Source organism: Oncorhynchus gorbuscha, linkage group LG03, assembly GCF_021184085.1.
Source record: "Oncorhynchus gorbuscha isolate QuinsamMale2020 ecotype Even-year linkage group LG03, OgorEven_v1.0, whole genome shotgun sequence".
In the NCBI taxonomy this organism is placed as follows: Eukaryota; Metazoa; Chordata; class Actinopteri; order Salmoniformes; family Salmonidae; genus Oncorhynchus; species Oncorhynchus gorbuscha.
In genome coordinates, this window is record NC_060175.1 from 100,422,363 (window position 1) to 100,441,134 (window position 18,772).

Below are 18,772 nucleotides of genomic sequence, written 5' to 3' on the forward strand. Positions count from 1 at the left end.
TGAGAGACAGATTGGAGGGGTTGAATAGAGCTGAAGGGTGGGACTGGATGGTGTTGAGAGATAGATTGGAGGGGTTGAATAGAGCTGAAGGGTGGGACTGGATGATGTTGAGAGACAGATGGGAGGGGTTGAATGGAGCTGAAGGGTGGGACTGGATGGTGTTGAGAGACAGATGGGAGGGGCTGAATGGAGCTGAAGGGTGGGACTGGATGATGTTGAGAGACAGATGGGAGGGGTTGAATGGAGCTGAAGGGTGGGACTGGATGATGTTGAGAGACAGATTGGAGGGGTTGAATAGAGCTGAAGGGTGGGACTGGATGATGTTGAGAGACAGATTGGAGGGGTTGAATAGAGCTGAAGGGTGGGACTGGATGATGTTGAGAGACAGATGGGAGGGGTTGAATGGAGCTGAAGGGTGGGACTGGATGATGTTGAGAGACAGATTGGAGGGGTTGAATAGAGCTGAAGGGTGGGACTGGATGATGTTGAGAGACAGATTGGAGGGGTTGAATAGAGCTGAAGGGTGGGACTGGATGATGTTGAGAGACAGATGGGAGGGGTTGAATAGAGCTGAAGGGTGGGACTGGATGATGTTGAGAGACAGATGGGAGGGGTTGAATAGAGCTGAAGGGTGGGACTGGATGATGTTGAGAGACAGATTGGAGGGGTTGAATGGAGCTGAAGAGTGGGACTGGATGGTGTTGAGAGACAGATTGGAGGGGTTGAATAGAGCTGAAGGGTGGGACTGGATGATGTTGAGAGACAGATGGGAGGGGTTGAATGGAGCTGAAGGGTGGGACTGGATGGTGTTGAGAGACAGATGGGAGGGGCTGAATGGAGCTGAAGGGTGGGGCTGGATGATGTTGAGAGACAGATGGGAGGGGTTGAATGGAGCTGAAGGGTGGGACTGGATGATGTTGAGAGACAGATTGGAGGGGTTGAATAGAGCTGAAGGGTGGGACTGGATGATGTTGAGAGACAGATTGGAGGGGTTGAATAGAGCTGAAGGGTGGGACTGGATGATGTTGAGAGACAGATGGGAGGGGTTGAATGGAGCTGAAGGGTGGGACTGGATGATGTTGAGAGACAGATTGGAGGGGTTGAATAGAGCTGAAGGGTGGGACTGGATGATGTTGAGAGACAGATTGGAGGGGTTGAATAGAGCTGAAGGGTGGGACTGGATGATGTTGAGAGACAGATGGGAGGGGTTGAATAGAGCTGAAGGGTGGGACTGGATGATGTTGAGAGACAGATGGGAGGGGTTGAATAGAGCTGAAGGGTGGGACTGGATGATGTTGAGAGACAGATTGGAGGGGTTGAATGGAGCTGAAGGGTGGGACTGGATGGTGTTGAGAGACAGATTGGAGGGGTTGAATAGAGCTGAAGGGTGGGACTGGATGATGTTGAGAGACAGATGGGAGGGGTTGAATGGAGCTGAAGGGTGGGACTGGATGGTGTTGAGAGACAGATGGGAGGGGCTGAATGGAGCTGAAGGGTGGGGCTGGATGATGTTGAGAGACAGATGGGAGGGGTTGAATGGAGCTGAAGGGTGGGACTGGATGATGTTGAGAGACAGATTGGAGGGGTTGAATAGAGCTGAAGGGTGGGACTGGATGATGTTGAGAGACAGATTGGAGGGGTTGAATAGAGCTGAAGGGTGGGACTGGATGATGTTGAGAGACAGATGGGAGTGGTTGAATGGAGCTGAAGGGTGGGACTGGATGGTGTTAAGAGATGGGAGGGGTTGAATAGAGCTGAAGGGTGGGACTGGATGGTGTTAGAGATAGATGGGAGGGGTTGAATAGAGCTGAAGGGTGGGACTGGATGATGTTGAGAGACAGATTGGAGGGGTTGAATGGAGCTGAATAGTGGGACTGGATGGTGTTGAGAGACTGGAGGGATGGAGGGGTTGAATAGAGCTGAAGGGTGGGACTGGATGATGTTGAGAGACAGATGGGAGGGGTTGAATGGAGCTGAAGGGTGGGACTGGATGGTGTTGAGAGACAGATGGGAGGGGCTGAATGGAGCTGAAGGGTGGGACTGGATGATGTTGAGAGAGATGGGAGGGGTTGAATGGAGCTGAAGGGTGGGACTGGATGATGTTGAGAGACAGATTGGAGGGGTTGAATAGAGCTGAAGGGTGGGACTGGATGATGTTGAGAGACAGATGGGAGGGGTTGAATAGAGCTGAAGGGTGGGACTGGATGATGTTGAGAGACAGATGGGAGGGGTTGAATGGAGCTGAAGGGTGGGACTGGATGATGTTGAGAGACAGATTGGAGGGGTTGAATAGAGCTGAAGGGTGGGACTGGATGATGTTGAGAGACAGATTGGAGGGGTTGAATAGAGCTGAAGGGTGGGACTGGATGATGTTGAGAGACAGATGGGAGGGGTTGAATAGAGCTGAAGGGTGGGACTGGATGATGTTGAGAGACAGATTGGAGGGTTGAATGGAGCTGAAGAGTGGGACTGGATGGTGTTGAGAGACAGATTGGAGGGGTTGAATAGAGCTGAAGGGTGGGACTGGATGGTGTTGAGAGACAGATGGGAGGGGTGAATAGAGCTGAAGGGTGGGACTGGATGGTGTTGAGAGACAGATTGGAGGGGTTGAATAGAGCTGAAGGGTGGGACTGGATGGTGTTGAGAGACAGATGGGAGGGGTTGAATAGAGCTGAAGGGTGGGACTGGATGGTGTTGAGAGACAGATGGGAGGGGTTGAATAGAGCTGAAGGGTGGGACTGGATGATGTTGAGAGACAGATTGGAGGGGTTGAATAGAGCTGAAGGGTGGGACTGGATGATGTTGAGAGACAGATGGGAGGGGTTGAATAGAGCTGAAGGGTGGGACTGGATGGTGTTGAGAGACAGATGGGAGGGGCTGAATGGAGCTGAAGGGTGGGACTGGATGATGTTGAGAGACAGATTGGAGGGGTTGAATAGAGCTGAAGGGTGGGACTGGATGATGTTGATGAGTGTTGAATGAGACAGATTGGAGATGGGAGGGGTTGAATAGAGCTGAAGGGTGGGACTGGATGGTGTTAAGAGATAGATGGGAGGGGTTGAATAGAGCTGAAGGGTGGGACTGGATGATGTTGAGGGATAGATGGAGGGGTTTGAATGGAGCTGAAGGGTGGGACTAGATGGTGTTGAGAGACAGATGGGAGGGGTTGAATAGAGCTGAAGGGTGGGACTGGATGGTGTTGAGAGACAGATTGGAGGGGTTGAATAGAGCTGAAGGGTGGGACTGGATGGTGTTACGAGATGGGAGGGGTTGAATAGAGCTGAAGGGTGGGACTGGATGATGTTGAGGGATAGATGGGAGGGGTTGAATAGAGCTGAAGGGACTGGATGATGTTGATGGGAGGGGTTGAATAGAGCTGAAGGGACTGATGATGTTGAGAGACAGATGGGAGGGGTTGAATAGAGCTGAAGGGTGGGACTGGATGGTGTTGAGAGATAGATGGGAGGGTTGAATGGAGCTGAAGGGTGGGACTGGATGATGTTGAGAGATAGATGGGAGGGGTTGAATGGAGCTGAAGGGTGGGACTGGATGGTGTTGAGAGATAGATGGGAGGGGTTGAATAGAGCTGAAGGGTGGGACTGGATGATGTTGAGGGATAGATGGAGGGGTTTGAATGGAGCTGAAGGGTGGGACTAGATGGTGTTGAGAGACAGATGGGAGGGGTTGAATAGAGCTGAAGGGTGGGACTGGATGGTGTTGAGAGACAGATGGGAGGGGTTGAATAGAGCTGAAGGGTGGGACTGGATGGTGTTGAGAGATAGATGGGAGGAGTTGAATGGAGCTGAAGGGTGGGACTGGATGATGTTGAGAGATAGATGGGAGGGGTTGAATGGAGCTGAAGGGTGGGACTGGATGGTGTTGAGAGATAGATGGGAGGGGTTGAATAGAGCTGAAGGGTGGGACTGGATGATGTTGAGGGATAGATGGGAGATTGAATAGAGCTGAAGGGACTGGATGATGTTGAGAGACAGATGGGAGGGGTTGAATAGAGCTGAAGGGACTGGATGATGTTGAGAGACAGATGGGAGGGGTTGAATAGAGCTGAAGGGTGGGACTGGATGGTGTTGAGAGATAGATGGGAGGAGTTGAATGGAGCTGAAGGGTGGGACTGGATGATGTTGAGAGATAGATGGGAGGGGTTGAATGGAGCTGAAGGGTGGGACTGGATGGTGTTGAGAGATAGATGGGAGGGGTTGAATAGAGCTGAAGGGTGGGACTGGATGATGTTGAGGGATAGATGGAGGGGTTTGAATGGAGCTGAAGGGTGGGACTAGATGGTGTTGAGAGACAGATGGGAGGGGTTGAATAGAGCTGAAGGGTGGGACTGGATGGTGTTGAGAGACAGATTGGAGGGGTTGAATAGAGCTGAAGGGTGGGACTGGATGGTGTTGAGAGATAGATTGGAGGGGTTGAATAGAGCTGAAGGGTGGGACTGGATGATGTTGAGAGACAGATGGGAGGGGTTGAATGGAGCTGAAGGGTGGGACTGGATGGTGTTGAGAGACAGATGGGAGGGGCTGAATGGAGCTGAAGGGTGGGACTGGATGATGTTGAGAGACAGATGGGAGGGGTTGAATGGAGCTGAAGGGTGGGACTGGATGATGTTGAGAGACAGATTGGAGGGGTTGAATAGAGCTGAAGGGTGGGACTGGATGATGTTGAGAGACAGATTGGAGGGGTTGAATAGAGCTGAAGGGTGGGACTGGATGATGTTGAGAGACAGATGGGAGGGGTTGAATGGAGCTGAAGGGTGGGACTGGATGATGTTGAGAGACAGATTGGAGGGGTTGAATAGAGCTGAAGGGTGGGACTGGATGATGTTGAGAGACAGATTGGAGGGGTTGAATAGAGCTGAAGGGTGGGACTGGATGATGTTGAGAGACAGATGGGAGGGGTTGAATAGAGCTGAAGGGTGGGACTGGATGATGTTGAGAGACAGATGGGAGGGGTTGAATAGAGCTGAAGGGTGGGACTGGATGATGTTGAGAGACAGATTGGAGGGGTTGAATGGAGCTGAAGAGTGGGACTGGATGGTGTTGAGAGACAGATTGGAGGGGTTGAATAGAGCTGAAGGGTGGGACTGGATGATGTTGAGAGACAGATGGGAGGGGTTGAATGGAGCTGAAGGGTGGGACTGGATGGTGTTGAGAGACAGATGGGAGGGGCTGAATGGAGCTGAAGGGTGGGGCTGGATGATGTTGAGAGACAGATGGGAGGGGTTGAATGGAGCTGAAGGGTGGGACTGGATGATGTTGAGAGACAGATTGGAGGGGTTGAATAGAGCTGAAGGGTGGGACTGGATGATGTTGAGAGACAGATTGGAGGGGTTGAATAGAGCTGAAGGGTGGGACTGGATGATGTTGAGAGACAGATGGGAGGGGTTGAATGGAGCTGAAGGGTGGGACTGGATGATGTTGAGAGACAGATTGGAGGGGTTGAATAGAGCTGAAGGGTGGGACTGGATGATGTTGAGAGACAGATTGGAGGGGTTGAATAGAGCTGAAGGGTGGGACTGGATGATGTTGAGAGACAGATGGGAGGGGTTGAATAGAGCTGAAGGGTGGGACTGGATGATGTTGAGAGACAGATTGGAGGGGTTGAATGGAGCTGAAGAGTGGGACTGGATGGTGTTGAGAGACAGATTGGAGGGGTTGAATAGAGCTGAAGGGTGGGACTGGATGGTGTTGAGAGACAGATGGGGGGGTGAATAGAGCTGAAGGGTGGGACTGGATGGTGTTGAGAGACAGATTGGAGGGGTTGAATAGAGCTGAAGGGTGGGACTGGATGGTGTTGAGAGACAGATGGGAGGGGTTGAATGGAGCTGAAGGGTGGGACTGGATGGTGTTGAGAGACAGATGGGAGGGGTTGAATAGAGCTGAAGGGTGGGACTGGATGGTGTTGAGAGACAGATGGGAGGGGTTGAATAGAGCTGGAGGGTGGGACTGGATGATGTTGAGAGACAGATTGGAGGGGTTGAATAGAGCTGAAGGGTGGGAATGGATGATGTTGAGAGACAGATTGGAGGGGTTGAATAGAGCTGAAGGGTGGGACTGGATGGTGTTGAGAGATAGATGGGAGGGGCTGAATGGAGCTGAAGGGTGGGACTGGATGATGTTGAGAGACAGATTGGAGGGGTTGAATAGAGCTGAAGGGTGGGACTGGATGATGTTGAGAGACAGATGGGAGTGGTTGAATGGAGCTGAAGGGTGGGACTGGATGGTGTTAAGAGATGGGAGGGGTTGAATAGAGCTGAAGGGTGGGACTGGATGGTGTTAAGAGATAGATGGGAGGGGTTGAATAGAGCTGAAGGGTGGGACTGGATGATGTTGAGAGACAGATTGGAGGGGTTGAATGGAGCTGAATAGTGGGACTGGATGGTGTTGAGAGACAGATTGGAGGGGTTGAATAGAGCTGAAGGGTGGGACTGGATGATGTTGAGAGACAGATGGGAGGGGTTGAATGGAGCTGAAGGGTGGGACTGGATGGTGTTGAGAGACAGATGGGAGGGGCTGAATGGAGCTGAAGGGTGGGACTGGATGATGTTGAGAGACAGATGGGAGGGGTTGAATGGAGCTGAAGGGTGGGACTGGATGATGTTGAGAGACAGATTGGAGGGGTTGAATAGAGCTGAAGGGTGGGACTGGATGATGTTGAGAGACAGATTGGAGGGGTTGAATAGAGCTGAAGGGTGGGACTGGATGATGTTGAGAGACAGATGGGAGGGGTTGAATGGAGCTGAAGGGTGGGACTGGATGATGTTGAGAGACAGATTGGAGGGGTTGAATAGAGCTGAAGGGTGGGACTGGATGATGTTGAGAGACAGATTGGAGGGGTTGAATAGAGCTGAAGGGTGGGACTGGATGATGTTGAGAGACAGATGGGAGGGGTTGAATAGAGCTGAAGGGTGGGACTGGATGATGTTGAGAGACAGATTGGAGGGGTTGAATGGAGCTGAAGAGTGGGACTGGATGGTGTTGAGAGACAGATTGGAGGGGTTGAATAGAGCTGAAGGGTGGGACTGGATGGTGTTGAGAGACAGATGGGGGGGTGAATAGAGCTGAAGGGTGGGACTGGATGGTGTTGAGAGACAGATTGGAGGGGTTGAATAGAGCTGAAGGGTGGGACTGGATGGTGTTGAGAGACAGATGGGAGGGGTCGAATAGAGCTGAAGGGTGGGACTGGATGGTGTTGAGAGACAGATGGGAGGGGTTGAATAGAGCTGGAGGGTGGGACTGGATGATGTTGAGAGACAGATTGGAGGGGTTGAATAGAGCTGAAGGGTGGGAATGGATGATGTTGAGAGACAGATTGGAGGGGTTGAATAGAGCTGAAGGGTGGGACTGGATGGTGTTGAGAGATAGATGGGAGGGGCTGAATGGAGCTGAAGGGTGGGACTGGATGATGTTGAGAGACAGATGGAGGGGTTGAATAGAGCTGAAGGGTGGGACTGGATGATGTTGAGAGACAGATGGGAGGGTTGAATGGAGCTGAAGGGTGGGACTGGATGGTGTTAAGAGATGGGAGGGGTTGAATAGAGCTGAAGGGTGGGACTGGATGGTGTTAAGAGATAGATGGGAGGGGTTGAATAGAGCTGAAGGGTGGGACTGGATGATGTTGAGGGATAGATGGAGGGGTTTGAATGGAGCTGAAGGGTGGGACTAGATGGTGTTGAGAGACAGATGGGAGGGGTTGAATAGAGCTGAAGGGTGGGACTGGATGGTGTTGAGAGACAGATTGGAGGGGTTGAATAGAGCTGAAGGGTGGGACTGGATGGTGTTACGAGATGGGAGGGGTTGAATAGAGCTGAAGGGTGGGACTGGATGATGTTGAGAGACAGATTGGAGGGGTTGAATAGAGCTGAAGGGTGGGACTGGATGGTGTTGAGAGACAGATTGGAGGGGTTGAATGGAGCTGAAGGGTGGGACTGGATGGTGTTAAGAGATGGGAGGGGTTGAATAGAGCTGAAGGGTGGGACTGGATGGTGTTAAGAGATAGATGGGAGGGGTTGAATAGAGCTGAAGGGTGGGACTGGATGATGTTGAGGGATAGATGGAGGGGTTTGAATGGAGCTGAAGGGTGGGACTAGATGGTGTTGAGAGACAGATGGGAGGGGTTGAATAGAGCTGAAGGGTGGGACTGGATGGTGTTGAGAGACAGATTGGAGGGGTTGAATAGAGCTGAAGGGTGGGACTGGATGGTGTTGAGAGACAGATGGGGGGGGGTGAATAGAGCTGAAGGGTGGGACTGGATGGTGTTGAGAGACAGATTGGAGGGGTTGAATAGAGCTGAAGGGTGGGACTGGATGGTGTTGAGAGACAGATTGGAGGGGTTGAATGGAGCTGAAGAGTGGGACTGGATGGTGTTGAGAGACAGATTGGAGGGGTTGAATAGAGCTGAAGGGTGGGACTGGATGGTGTTGAGAGACAGATGGGGGGGTGAATAGAGCTGAAGGGTGGGACTGGATGGTGTTGAGAGACAGATTGGAGGGGTTGAATAGAGCTGAAGGGTGGACTGGATGGTGTTGAGAGACAGATGGGAGGGGTTGAATAGAGCTGAAGGGTGGGACTGGATGGTGTTGAGAGACAGATGGGAGGGGTTGAATGGAGCTGAAGGGTGGGACTGGATGGTGTTGAGAGACAGATGGGAGGGGTTGAATAGAGCTGAAGGGTGGGACTGGATGGTGTTGAGAGACAGATGGGAGGGGTTGAATAGAGCTGGAGGGTGGGACTGGATGATGTTGAGAGACAGATTGGAGGGGTTGAATAGAGCTGAAGGGTGGGAATGGATGATGTTGAGAGACAGATTGGAGGGGTTGAATAGAGCTGAAGGGTGGGACTGGATGGTGTTGAGAGACAGATGGGAGGGGTTGAATGGAGCTGAAGGGTGGGACTGGATGGTGTTGAGAGACAGATGGGAGGGGTTGAATAGAGCTGAAGGGTGGGACTGGATGATGTTGAGAGACAGATGGGAGGGGTTGAATGGAGCTGAAGGGTGGGACTGGATGGTGTTGAGAGATAGATGGGAGGGGCTGAATGGAGCTGAAGGGTGGGACTGGATGGTGTTGAGAGATAGATGGGAGGGGTTGAATGGAGCTGAAGGGTGGGACTGGATGGTGTTGAGAGATAGATGGGAGGGGTTGAATGGAGCTGAAGGGTGGGACTGGATGGTGTTGAGAGATAGATGGGAGGGGCTGAATGGAGCTGAAGGGTGGGACTGGATGATGTTGAGAGATAGATGGGAGGGGTTGAATAGAGCTGAAGGGTGGGACTGGATGGTGTTGAGAGATAGATGGGAGGGGCTGAATGGAGCTGAAGGGTGGGACAGGATGATGTTGAGAGATAGATGGGAGGGGTTGAATAGAGCTGAAGGGACTGGATGATGTTGAGAGACAGATGGGAGGGGTTGAATAGAGCTGAAGGGACTGGATGATGTTGAGAGACAGATGGGAGGGGTTGAATAGAGCTGAAGGGTGGGACTGGATGGTGTTGAGAGATAGATGGGAGGAGTTGAATGGAGCTGAAGGGTGGGACTGGATGATGTTGAGAGATAGATGGGAGGGGTTGAATGGAGCTGAAGGGTGGGACTGGATGGTGTTGAGAGATAGATGGGAGGGGTTGAATAGAGCTGAACGGTGGGACTGGATGATGTTGAGGGATAGATGGGAGGGGTTGAATAGAGCTGAAGGGACTGGATGATGTTGAGAGACAGATGGGAGGGGTTGAATAGAGCTGAAGGGACTGGATGATGTTGAGAGACAGATGGGAGGGGTTGAATAGAGCTGAAGGGTGGGACTGGATGGTGTTGAGAGACAGATGGGAGGGGTTGAATAGAGCTGAAGGGTGGGACTGGATGGTGTTGAGAGACAGATGGGAGGGGTTGAATAGAGCTGAAGGGTGGGACTGGATGGTGTTGAGAGACAGATGGGAGAATAGAGCTGGAGGGTGGGACTGGATGGTGTTGAGAGACAGATGGGAGGGGTTGAATAGAGCTGAAGGGTGGGACTGGATGATGTTGAGAGACAGATTGGAGGGGTTGAATGAGCTGAAGGGTGGGAATGGATGATGTTGAGAGACAGATGGAGGGGTTGAATAGAGCTGAAGGGTGGGACTGGATGGTGTTGAGAGACAGATGGGAGGGGTTGAATGGAGCTGAAGGGTGGGACTGGATGGTGTTGAGAGACAGATGGGAGGGGTTGAATAGAGCTGAAGGGTGGGACTGGATGATGTTGAGAGACAGATGGGAGGGGTTGAATGGAGCTGAAGGGTGGGACTGGATGGTGTTGAGAGATAGATGGGAGGGGCTGAATGGAGCTGAAGGGTGGGACTGGATGGTGTTGAGAGATAGATGGGAGGGGTTGAATGGAGCTGAAGGGTGGGACTGGATGGTGTTGAGAGATAGATGGGAGGGTTGAATGGAGCTGAAGGGTGGGACTGGATGGTGTTGAGAGATAGATGGGAGGGGTTGAATGGAGCTGAAGGGTGGGACTGGATGATGTTGAGAGATAGATGGGAGGGGTTGAATAGAGCTGAAGGGTGGGACTGGATGGTGTTGAGAGATAGATGGGAGGGGCTGAATGGAGCTGAAGGGTGGGACAGGATGATGTTGAGAGATAGATGGGAGGGGTTGAATAGAGCTGAAGGGACTGGATGATGTTGAGAGACAGATGGGAGGGGTTGAATAGAGCTGAAGGGACTGGATGATGTTGAGAGACAGATGGGAGGGGTTGAATAGAGCTGAAGGGTGGGACTGGATGGTGTTGAGAGATAGATGGGAGGAGTTGAATGGAGCTGAAGGGTGGGACTGGATGATGTTGAGAGATAGATGGGAGGGGTTGAATGGAGCTGAAGGGTGGGACTGGATGGTGTTGAGAGATAGATGGGAGGGGTTGAATAGAGCTGAAGGGTGGGACTGGATGATGTTGAGGGATAGATGGGAGGGGTTGAATAGAGCTGAAGGGACTGGATGATGTTGAGAGACAGATGGGAGGGGTTGAATAGAGCTGAAGGGACTGGATGATGTTGAGAGACAGATGGGAGGGGTTGAATAGAGCTGAAGGGTGGGACTGGATGGTGTTGAGAGATAGATGGGAGGAGTTGAATGGAGCTGAAGGGTGGGACTGGATGATGTTGAGAGATAGATGGGAGGGGTTGAATGGAGCTGAAGGGTGGGACTGGATGGTGTTGAGAGATAGATGGGAGGGGTTGAATAGAGCTGAAGGGTGGGACTGGATGATGTTGAGGGATAGATGGAGGGGTTTGAATGGAGCTGAAGGGTGGGACTGGATGGTGTTGAGAGACAGATGGGAGGGGCTGAATGGAGCTGAAGGGTGGGACTGGATGATGTTGAGAGACAGATGGGAGGGGTTGAATGGAGCTGAAGGGTGGGACTGGATGATGTTGAGAGACAGATTGGAGGGGTTGAATAGAGCTGAAGGGTGGGACTGGATGATGTTGAGAGACAGATGGGAGGGGTTGAATAGAGCTGAAGGGTGGGACTGGATGATGTTGAGAGACAGATTGGAGGGGTTGAATGGAGCTGAAAAGTGGGACTGGATGGTGTTGAGAGACAGATTGGAGGGGTTGAATAGAGCTGAAGGGTGGGACTGGATGATGTTGAGAGACAGATGGGAGGGGGTTGAATGGAGCTGAAGGGTGGGACTGGATGGTGTTGAGAGACAGATGGGAGGGGCTGAATGGAGCTGAAGGGTGGGACTGGATGATGTTGAGAGACAGATGGGAGGGGTTGAATGGAGCTGAAGGGTGGGACTGGATGATGTTGAGAGACAGATTGGAGGGGTTGAATAGAGCTGAAGGGTGGGACTGGATGATGTTGAGAGACAGATGGGAGGGGTTGAATAGAGCTGAAGGGTGGGACTGGATGATGTTGAGAGACAGATGGGAGGGGTTGAATGGAGCTGAAGGGGATGATGTTGAGAGACAGATGGAGGGTTGAATAGAGCTGAAGGGTGGGACTGGATGATGTTGAGAGACAGATGGAGGGGTTGAATAGAGCTGAAGGGTGGGACTGGATGATGTTGAGAGACAGATGGGAGGGGTTGAATAGAGCTGAAGGGTGGGACTGGATGATGTTGAGAGACAGATTGGAGGGGTTGAATGGAGCTGAAGGGTGGGACTGGATGGTGTTGAGAGACAGATTGGAGGGGTTGAATAGAGCTGAAGGGTGGGACTGGATGGTGTTGAGAGACAGATGGGGGGTGAATAGAGCTGAAGGGTGGGACTGGATGGTGTTGAGAGACAGATTGGAGGGGTTGAATAGAGCTGAAGGGTGGGACTGGATGGTGTTGAGAGACAGATGGGAGGGGTTGAATAGAGCTGAAGGGTGGGACTGGATGGTGTTGAGAGACAGATGGGAGGGGTTGAATGGAGCTGAAGGGTGGGACTGGATGGTGTTGAGAGACAGATGGGAGGGGTTGAATAGAGCTGAAGGGTGGGACTGGATGGTGTTGAGAGACAGATGGGAGGGGTTGAATAGAGCTGGAGGGTGGGACTGGATGATGTTGAGAGACAGATGGGAGGGGTTGAATAGAGCTGAAGGGTGGGAATGGATGATGTTGAGAGACAGATTGGAGGGGTTGAATAGAGCTGAAGGGTGGGACTGGATGGTGTTGAGAGACAGATGGGAGGGGCTGAATGGAGCTGAAGGGTGGGACTGGATGATGTTGAGAGACAGATTGGAGGGGTTGAATAGAGCTGAAGGGTGGGACTGGATGATGTTGAGAGACAGATGGGAGGGTTGAATGGAGCTGAAGGGTGGGACTGGATGGTGTTGAGAGACAGATGGGAGGGGTTGAATAGAGCTGAAGGGTGGGACTGGATGGTGTTGAGAGACAGATGGGAGGGGTTGAATAGAGCTGAAGGGTGGGACTGGATGATGTTGAGAGACAGATTGGAGGGGTTGAATAGAGCTGAAGGGTGGGACTGGATGGTGTTGAGAGACAGATTGGAGGGGTTGAATAGAGCTGAAGGGTGGGACTGGATGATGTTGAGAGACAGATGGCAGGGGTTGAATGGAGCTGAAGGGTGGGACTGGATGGTGTTGAGAGACAGATGGGAGGGGCTGAATGGAGCTGAAGGGTGGGACTGGATGATGTTGAGAGACAGATGGGAGGGGTTGAATGGAGCTGAAGGGTGGGACTGGATGATGTTGAGAGACAGATTGGAGGGGTTGAATAGAGCTGAAGGGTGGGACTGGATGATGTTGAGAGACAGATTGGAGGGGTTGAATAGAGCTGAAGGGTGGGACTGGATGATGTTGAGAGACAGATGGGAGGGGTTGAATGGAGCTGAAGGGTGGGACTGGATGATGTTGAGAGACAGATGGGAGGGGTTGAATAGAGCTGAAGGGTGGGACTGGATGATGTTGAGAGACAGATTGGAGGGGTTGAATAGAGCTGAAGGGTGGGACTGGATGATGTTGAGAGACAGATGGGAGGGGTTGAATAGAGCTGAAGGGTGGGACTGGATGATGTTGAGAGACAGATTGGAGGGGTTGAATGGAGCTGAAGAGTGGGACTGGATGGTGTTAAGAGATGGGAGGGGTTGAATAGAGCTGAAGGGTGGGACTGGATGGTGTTGAGAGATAGATGGGAGGGGTTGAATAGAGCTGAAGGGTGGGACTGGATGATGTTGAGAGACAGATGGGAGGGGTTGAATGGAGCTGAAGGGTGGGACTGGATGGTGTTGAGAGACAGATGGGAGGGGTTGAATAGAGCTGAAGGGTGGGACTGGATGATGTTGAGAGATAGATGGGAGGGGTTGAATGGAGCTGAAGGGTGGGACTGGATGGTGTTGAGAGATAGATGGGAGGGGCTGAATGGAGCTGAAGGGTGGGACTGGATGATGTTGAGAGACAGATGGGAGGGGTTGAATGGAGCTGAAGGGTGGGACTGGATGATGTTGAGAGACAGATGGAGGGGTTGAATAGAGCTGAAGGGTGGGACTGGATGATGTTGAGAGACAGATTGGAGGGGTTGAATAGAGCTGAAGGGTGGGACTGGATGATGTTGAGAGACAGATGGGAGGGGTTGAATGGAGCTGAAGGGTGGGACTGGATGATGTTGAGAGACAGATTGGAGGGGTTGAATAGAGCTGAAGGGTGGGACTGGATGATGTTGAGAGACAGATGGGAGGGGTTGAATAGAGCTGAAGGGTGGGACTGGATGATGTTGAGAGACAGATGGGAGGGGTTGAATAGAGCTGAAGGGTGGGACTGGATGATGTTGAGAGACAGATTGGAGGGGTTGAATGGAGCTGAAGGGTGGGACTGGATGGTGTTGAGAGACAGATGGGAGGGGTTGAATAGAGCTGAAGGGTGGGACTGGATGGTGTTGAGAGATAGATGGGAGGGGTTGAATAGAGCTGAAGGGTGGGACTGGATGATGTTGAGAGACAGATGGGAGGGGTTGAATAGAGCTGAAGGGACTGGATGATGTTGAGAGACAGATGGGAGGGGTTGAATAGAGCTGAAGGGTGGGACTGGATGGTGTTGAGAGACAGATGGGAGGGGTTGAATGGAGCTGAAGGGTGGGACTGGATGGTGTTGAGAGATAGATGGGAGGGGTTGAATGGAGCTGAAGGGTGGGACTGGATGGTGTTGAGAGATAGATGGGAGGGGCTGAATGGAGCTGAAGGGTGGGACTGGATGATGTTGAGAGACAGATGGGAGGGGTTGAATAGAGCTGAAGGGTGGGACTGGATGATGTTGAGAGACAGATGGGAGGGGTTGAATGGAGCTGAAGGGTGGGACTGGATGGTGTTGAGAGACAGATGGGAGGGGTTGAATAGAGCTGAAGGGTGGGACTGGATGGTGTTGAGAGACAGATGGGAGGGGTTGAATAGAGCTGAAGGGTGGGACTGGATGATGTTGAGAGACAGATGGAGGGGTTGAATGGAGCTGAAGGGTGGGACTGATGGTGTTGAGAGACAGATGGGAGGGGTTGAATAGAGCTGAAGGGTGGAACTGGATGGTGTTGAGAGACAGATTGGAGGGGTTGAATAGAGCTGAAGGGTGGGACTGGATGGTGTTGAGAGACAGATGGGAGGGGTTGAATAGAGCTGAAGGGTGGGACTGGATGGTGTTGAGAGACAGATGGAGGGGTTGAATAGAGCTGAAGGGTGGGACTGGATGGTGTTGAGAGACAGATGGGAGGGGTTGAATGGAGCTGAAGGTGGGACTGGATGGTGTTGAGAGACAGATGGAGGGGTTGAATAGAGCTGAAGGGTGGGACTGGATGGTGTTGAGAGACAGATGGGAGGGGTTGAATAGAGCTGAAGGGTGGGACTGGATGGTGTTGAGAGACAGATTGGAGGGGTTGAATAGAGCTGAAGGGTGGGACTGGATGGTGTTGAGAGACAGATTGGAGGGGTTGAATAGAGCTGAAGGGTGGGACTGGATGGTGTTGAGAGACAGATGGGAGGGGTTGAATGGAGCTGAAGGGTGGGACTGGATGGTGTTGAGAGACAGATTGGAGGGGTTGAATAGAGCTGAAGGGTGGGACTGGATGGTGTTGAGAGACAGATGGGAGGGGTTGAATAGAGCTGGAGGGTGGGACTGGATGGTGTTGAGAGACAGATGGAGGGGTTGAATAGAGCTGAAGGGTGGGAATGGATGATGTTGAGAGACAGATTGGAGGGGTTGAATAGAGCTGAAGGGTGGGACTGGATGGTGTTGAGAGACAGATTGGAGGGGTTGAATGGAGCTGAAGAGTGGGACTGGATGGTGTTGAGAGACAGATGGAGGGGTTGAATAGAGCTGAAGGGTGGGACTGGATGGTGTTGAGAGACAGATGGGGGGGTTGAATAGAGCTGAAGGGTGGGACTGGATGGTGTTGAGAGACAGATTGGAGGGGTTGAATGGAGCTGAAGGGTGGGACTGGATGGTGTTGAGAGACAGATGGGAGGGGTTGAATGGGGCTGAAGGGTGGGACTAATAACAAGATAACCAATGTAAAACATACAGGGTCTGTACAATGTATATAGGTTCAGAACTTTTGTGAAACAGCACAGTTACAAATAGAAATCAAACTGGATGGACATCAGAAATAGAGGAAGGACTAAAAACAAACACAAAATAACTATTGTAAAATAGACTGTGTCTGTAAAATGTGTGTAAGATGTATAAATTGAAGGTAAAAGCAGAAGTGTTTATTAGTTTACTCCAATTGGGGAGATCGGCGGAAGGGTTTGTGGGGAATAATAATAAAGGTATATTCTTTTAAAAAGTCTATATAGGTATGTGTATGTATATATGTGTACATGCATGCATGCGTGTATGGATATATATATTTACCCCAAACATATATGGGGATTGGAATTGATGCAGACAATTACATTGATGGAGCCAATATTCTTTCCGCAATATTAAGCTGATCCACCCCTTTAAAATTAAAATTGAAATAAAAAACGATAACATGCTAACGTAAATGCTAATGTACAGACAACTAATACTAACATGCTAACATAAATGCTAATGTACAGACAACTAACACTAACATGCTAACGTAAATGCTAATGTACAGACAACTAATACTAACATGCTAACGTAAATGCTAATATGAGGTGAGTGGATGAGCTAAAGGCTAACATAGGGTTCCCTACCTCCTGCCTCTTGACTGACTGTGTGCTGCGGCTGCCTGCCATCACTCTTTGACGGCTGTCAGCTGAATACTCACAGAGACTTGGTCATATGTTCTGACATGTTCTGACATGATGCAGCATCAGAGCTGCTCTCTCAGATCAGTTAAGGACTATCCCACCCAGTTCAGATCAGCAGACAGACCCAGACAGACAGACAGACAGACAGACAGACAGACAGACAGACAGACAGACAGACAGACAGACAGACAGACAGACAGACAGACAGACAGACAGACAGACAGACAGACAGACAGACAGACAGACAGACAGACAGACAGACAGACAGACAGACAGACAGACAGACAGACAGACAGACAGACAGACAGACAGACAGATTCACCACCATCTTAGACTTCACTCTATTTCACAGCTATTTCTATTTCTCACTCCACATTTCTCAAACCTTGTCCTCCTCTCTCCTCCCCCTCTCACCCCTCTCTCCTACCTATCTAATCCCCTTCTCTCTTTCTCCTCTGCCTCTCCCCTCTTTCCTTCCCTCTCACTTATATCCTCCCCCTCTCCCTTTCTCTTCCCCCTCTACTCATCTCCTCCCCCACACTCCCCTTCTCACCTCTCCCCTCTCTCCTCCCACACACTCCCCTTCTCGCCTCTCCCCTCTCCCCTCTCTCCTCCCCCTCTCCCCCTCTCCCCTTTCTCCTTCTCCTCTCCCCCTCCCCTCTCCTCCCCCCACACTCCCCTTCTCGTCTCTCCCTCTCTCCTCCCCCACACTCCCCTTTTCGCCTCTCCCCTCTCTCCTCCCCTCTCTCCTCCCCCTCTCACCCCTCTCTCCTCCCCCTCTCACCCCTCTCTCCTCCCCCTCTCCCCCCTCTCCCATCCTCTTCTAGTAATCGAACCGGAGTGTGAAAAGTCTTCTGCCACCACCTACTTCTGGTACCGGCAGACCTTGAACATCACCAGCACCATCGAGGATAGCGGAGGCCTCAACTGGAAGATGACCATGTCCCTGTTCGCCGCCTGGCTCATCGTCTGTCTGGCAGTGATCAAGGGGATTCAGTCATCTGGGAAGGTAACAGGCCGAGACATATGTACAGTTGAAGTCGGAAGTTTACATACACTTAGGTTGAAGTCATTAAATCTCATTATATACACAAAGTTGACTGTGCCTTTTAAACAGCTTGGAAAATTCCAGAAAATAATGTCAAGGCTTTAGAAGCTTCTGATAGGCTAATTGACATCATTTGAGTCAATTGGAGGTGTACCTGTGGATATATTTCAAGGCCTACCTTCAAACCCAGTGTCTCTTTGCTTGACATCATGGGAAAATCAAAAGAAATCAGCCAAGACCTCAGAAAAAAAATTGTAGACCTCCACAAGTGTGGTTCATCCTTGGGAGGAAAACAAACGCCTGAAGGTACCACGTTCTCAAGGTACCACGTTCTGTACAAACAGTAGTACGCAAGTATAAACACCATGGGACCACACAGCCGTCATACCGCTCAGGAAGGAGACGTGTTCTGTCTCCTAGAAATGAACGTACTTTGGTGTGAAGTTCAAATCAATCCCAGAACAACAGCAAAGGACCTTGTGAAGATGCTGGAGGAAACAGGTACAAAGTATCTATATCCACAGTAAAACAAGTCCTATGTCGACGTAACCTGAAAGGTCGCTCAGCAAGGGAGAAGCCACTGCTCCAAAACCGCCATTAAAAAAAGCCAGACTACGGTTTGCAACTGCACATGGGGACAGAGATCGTACTTTTTGGAGAAATGTCCTCTGGTCTGATTAAACAAAAATAGAACTGTTTGGCCATAATGACCATTGTTATGTTTGGAGGAAAAAAGGGGAGGCTTGCAAGCCGAAGAACACCATCCCAACCGTGAAGCACGGTGGTGGCGGCATCATGTTGTGGGGGTTCCTGCTGCAGGAGGGACTGGTGTACTTCACAAAATATATGGAATCATGAAGAGAGGAAAGTATGTGGATATATTGAAGCAACATCTCAAGACATCAGTCAGGAAGTTAAAGCTTGGTCGCAAATGGGTCTTCCAAATAGACAATGACCCCAAGCATACTTCCAACGTTGTGGCAAAATGGCTTAAGGACAACAAAGTCAAGGTATTGGAGTGGCCATCACA

The 18,772-nt window shown here is 51.3% G+C and overlaps 1 protein-coding gene across 1 annotated transcript in view; it reads left to right on the forward strand.

Moving 5' to 3' along the window:
• The window catches only part of LOC124023396 (sodium-dependent neutral amino acid transporter SLC6A17-like), a 52,474-nt gene that overhangs the window by 19,492 nt on the left and 14,210 nt on the right, over positions 1 to 18,772 (forward strand). Inside the window, exon 5 of the mRNA XM_046337919.1 lies at positions 17,522 to 17,703. Coding sequence (XP_046193875.1) covers positions 17,522 to 17,703 — 182 coding nt within the window. The remainder of the gene's footprint in view (positions 1 to 17,521; positions 17,704 to 18,772) is intronic.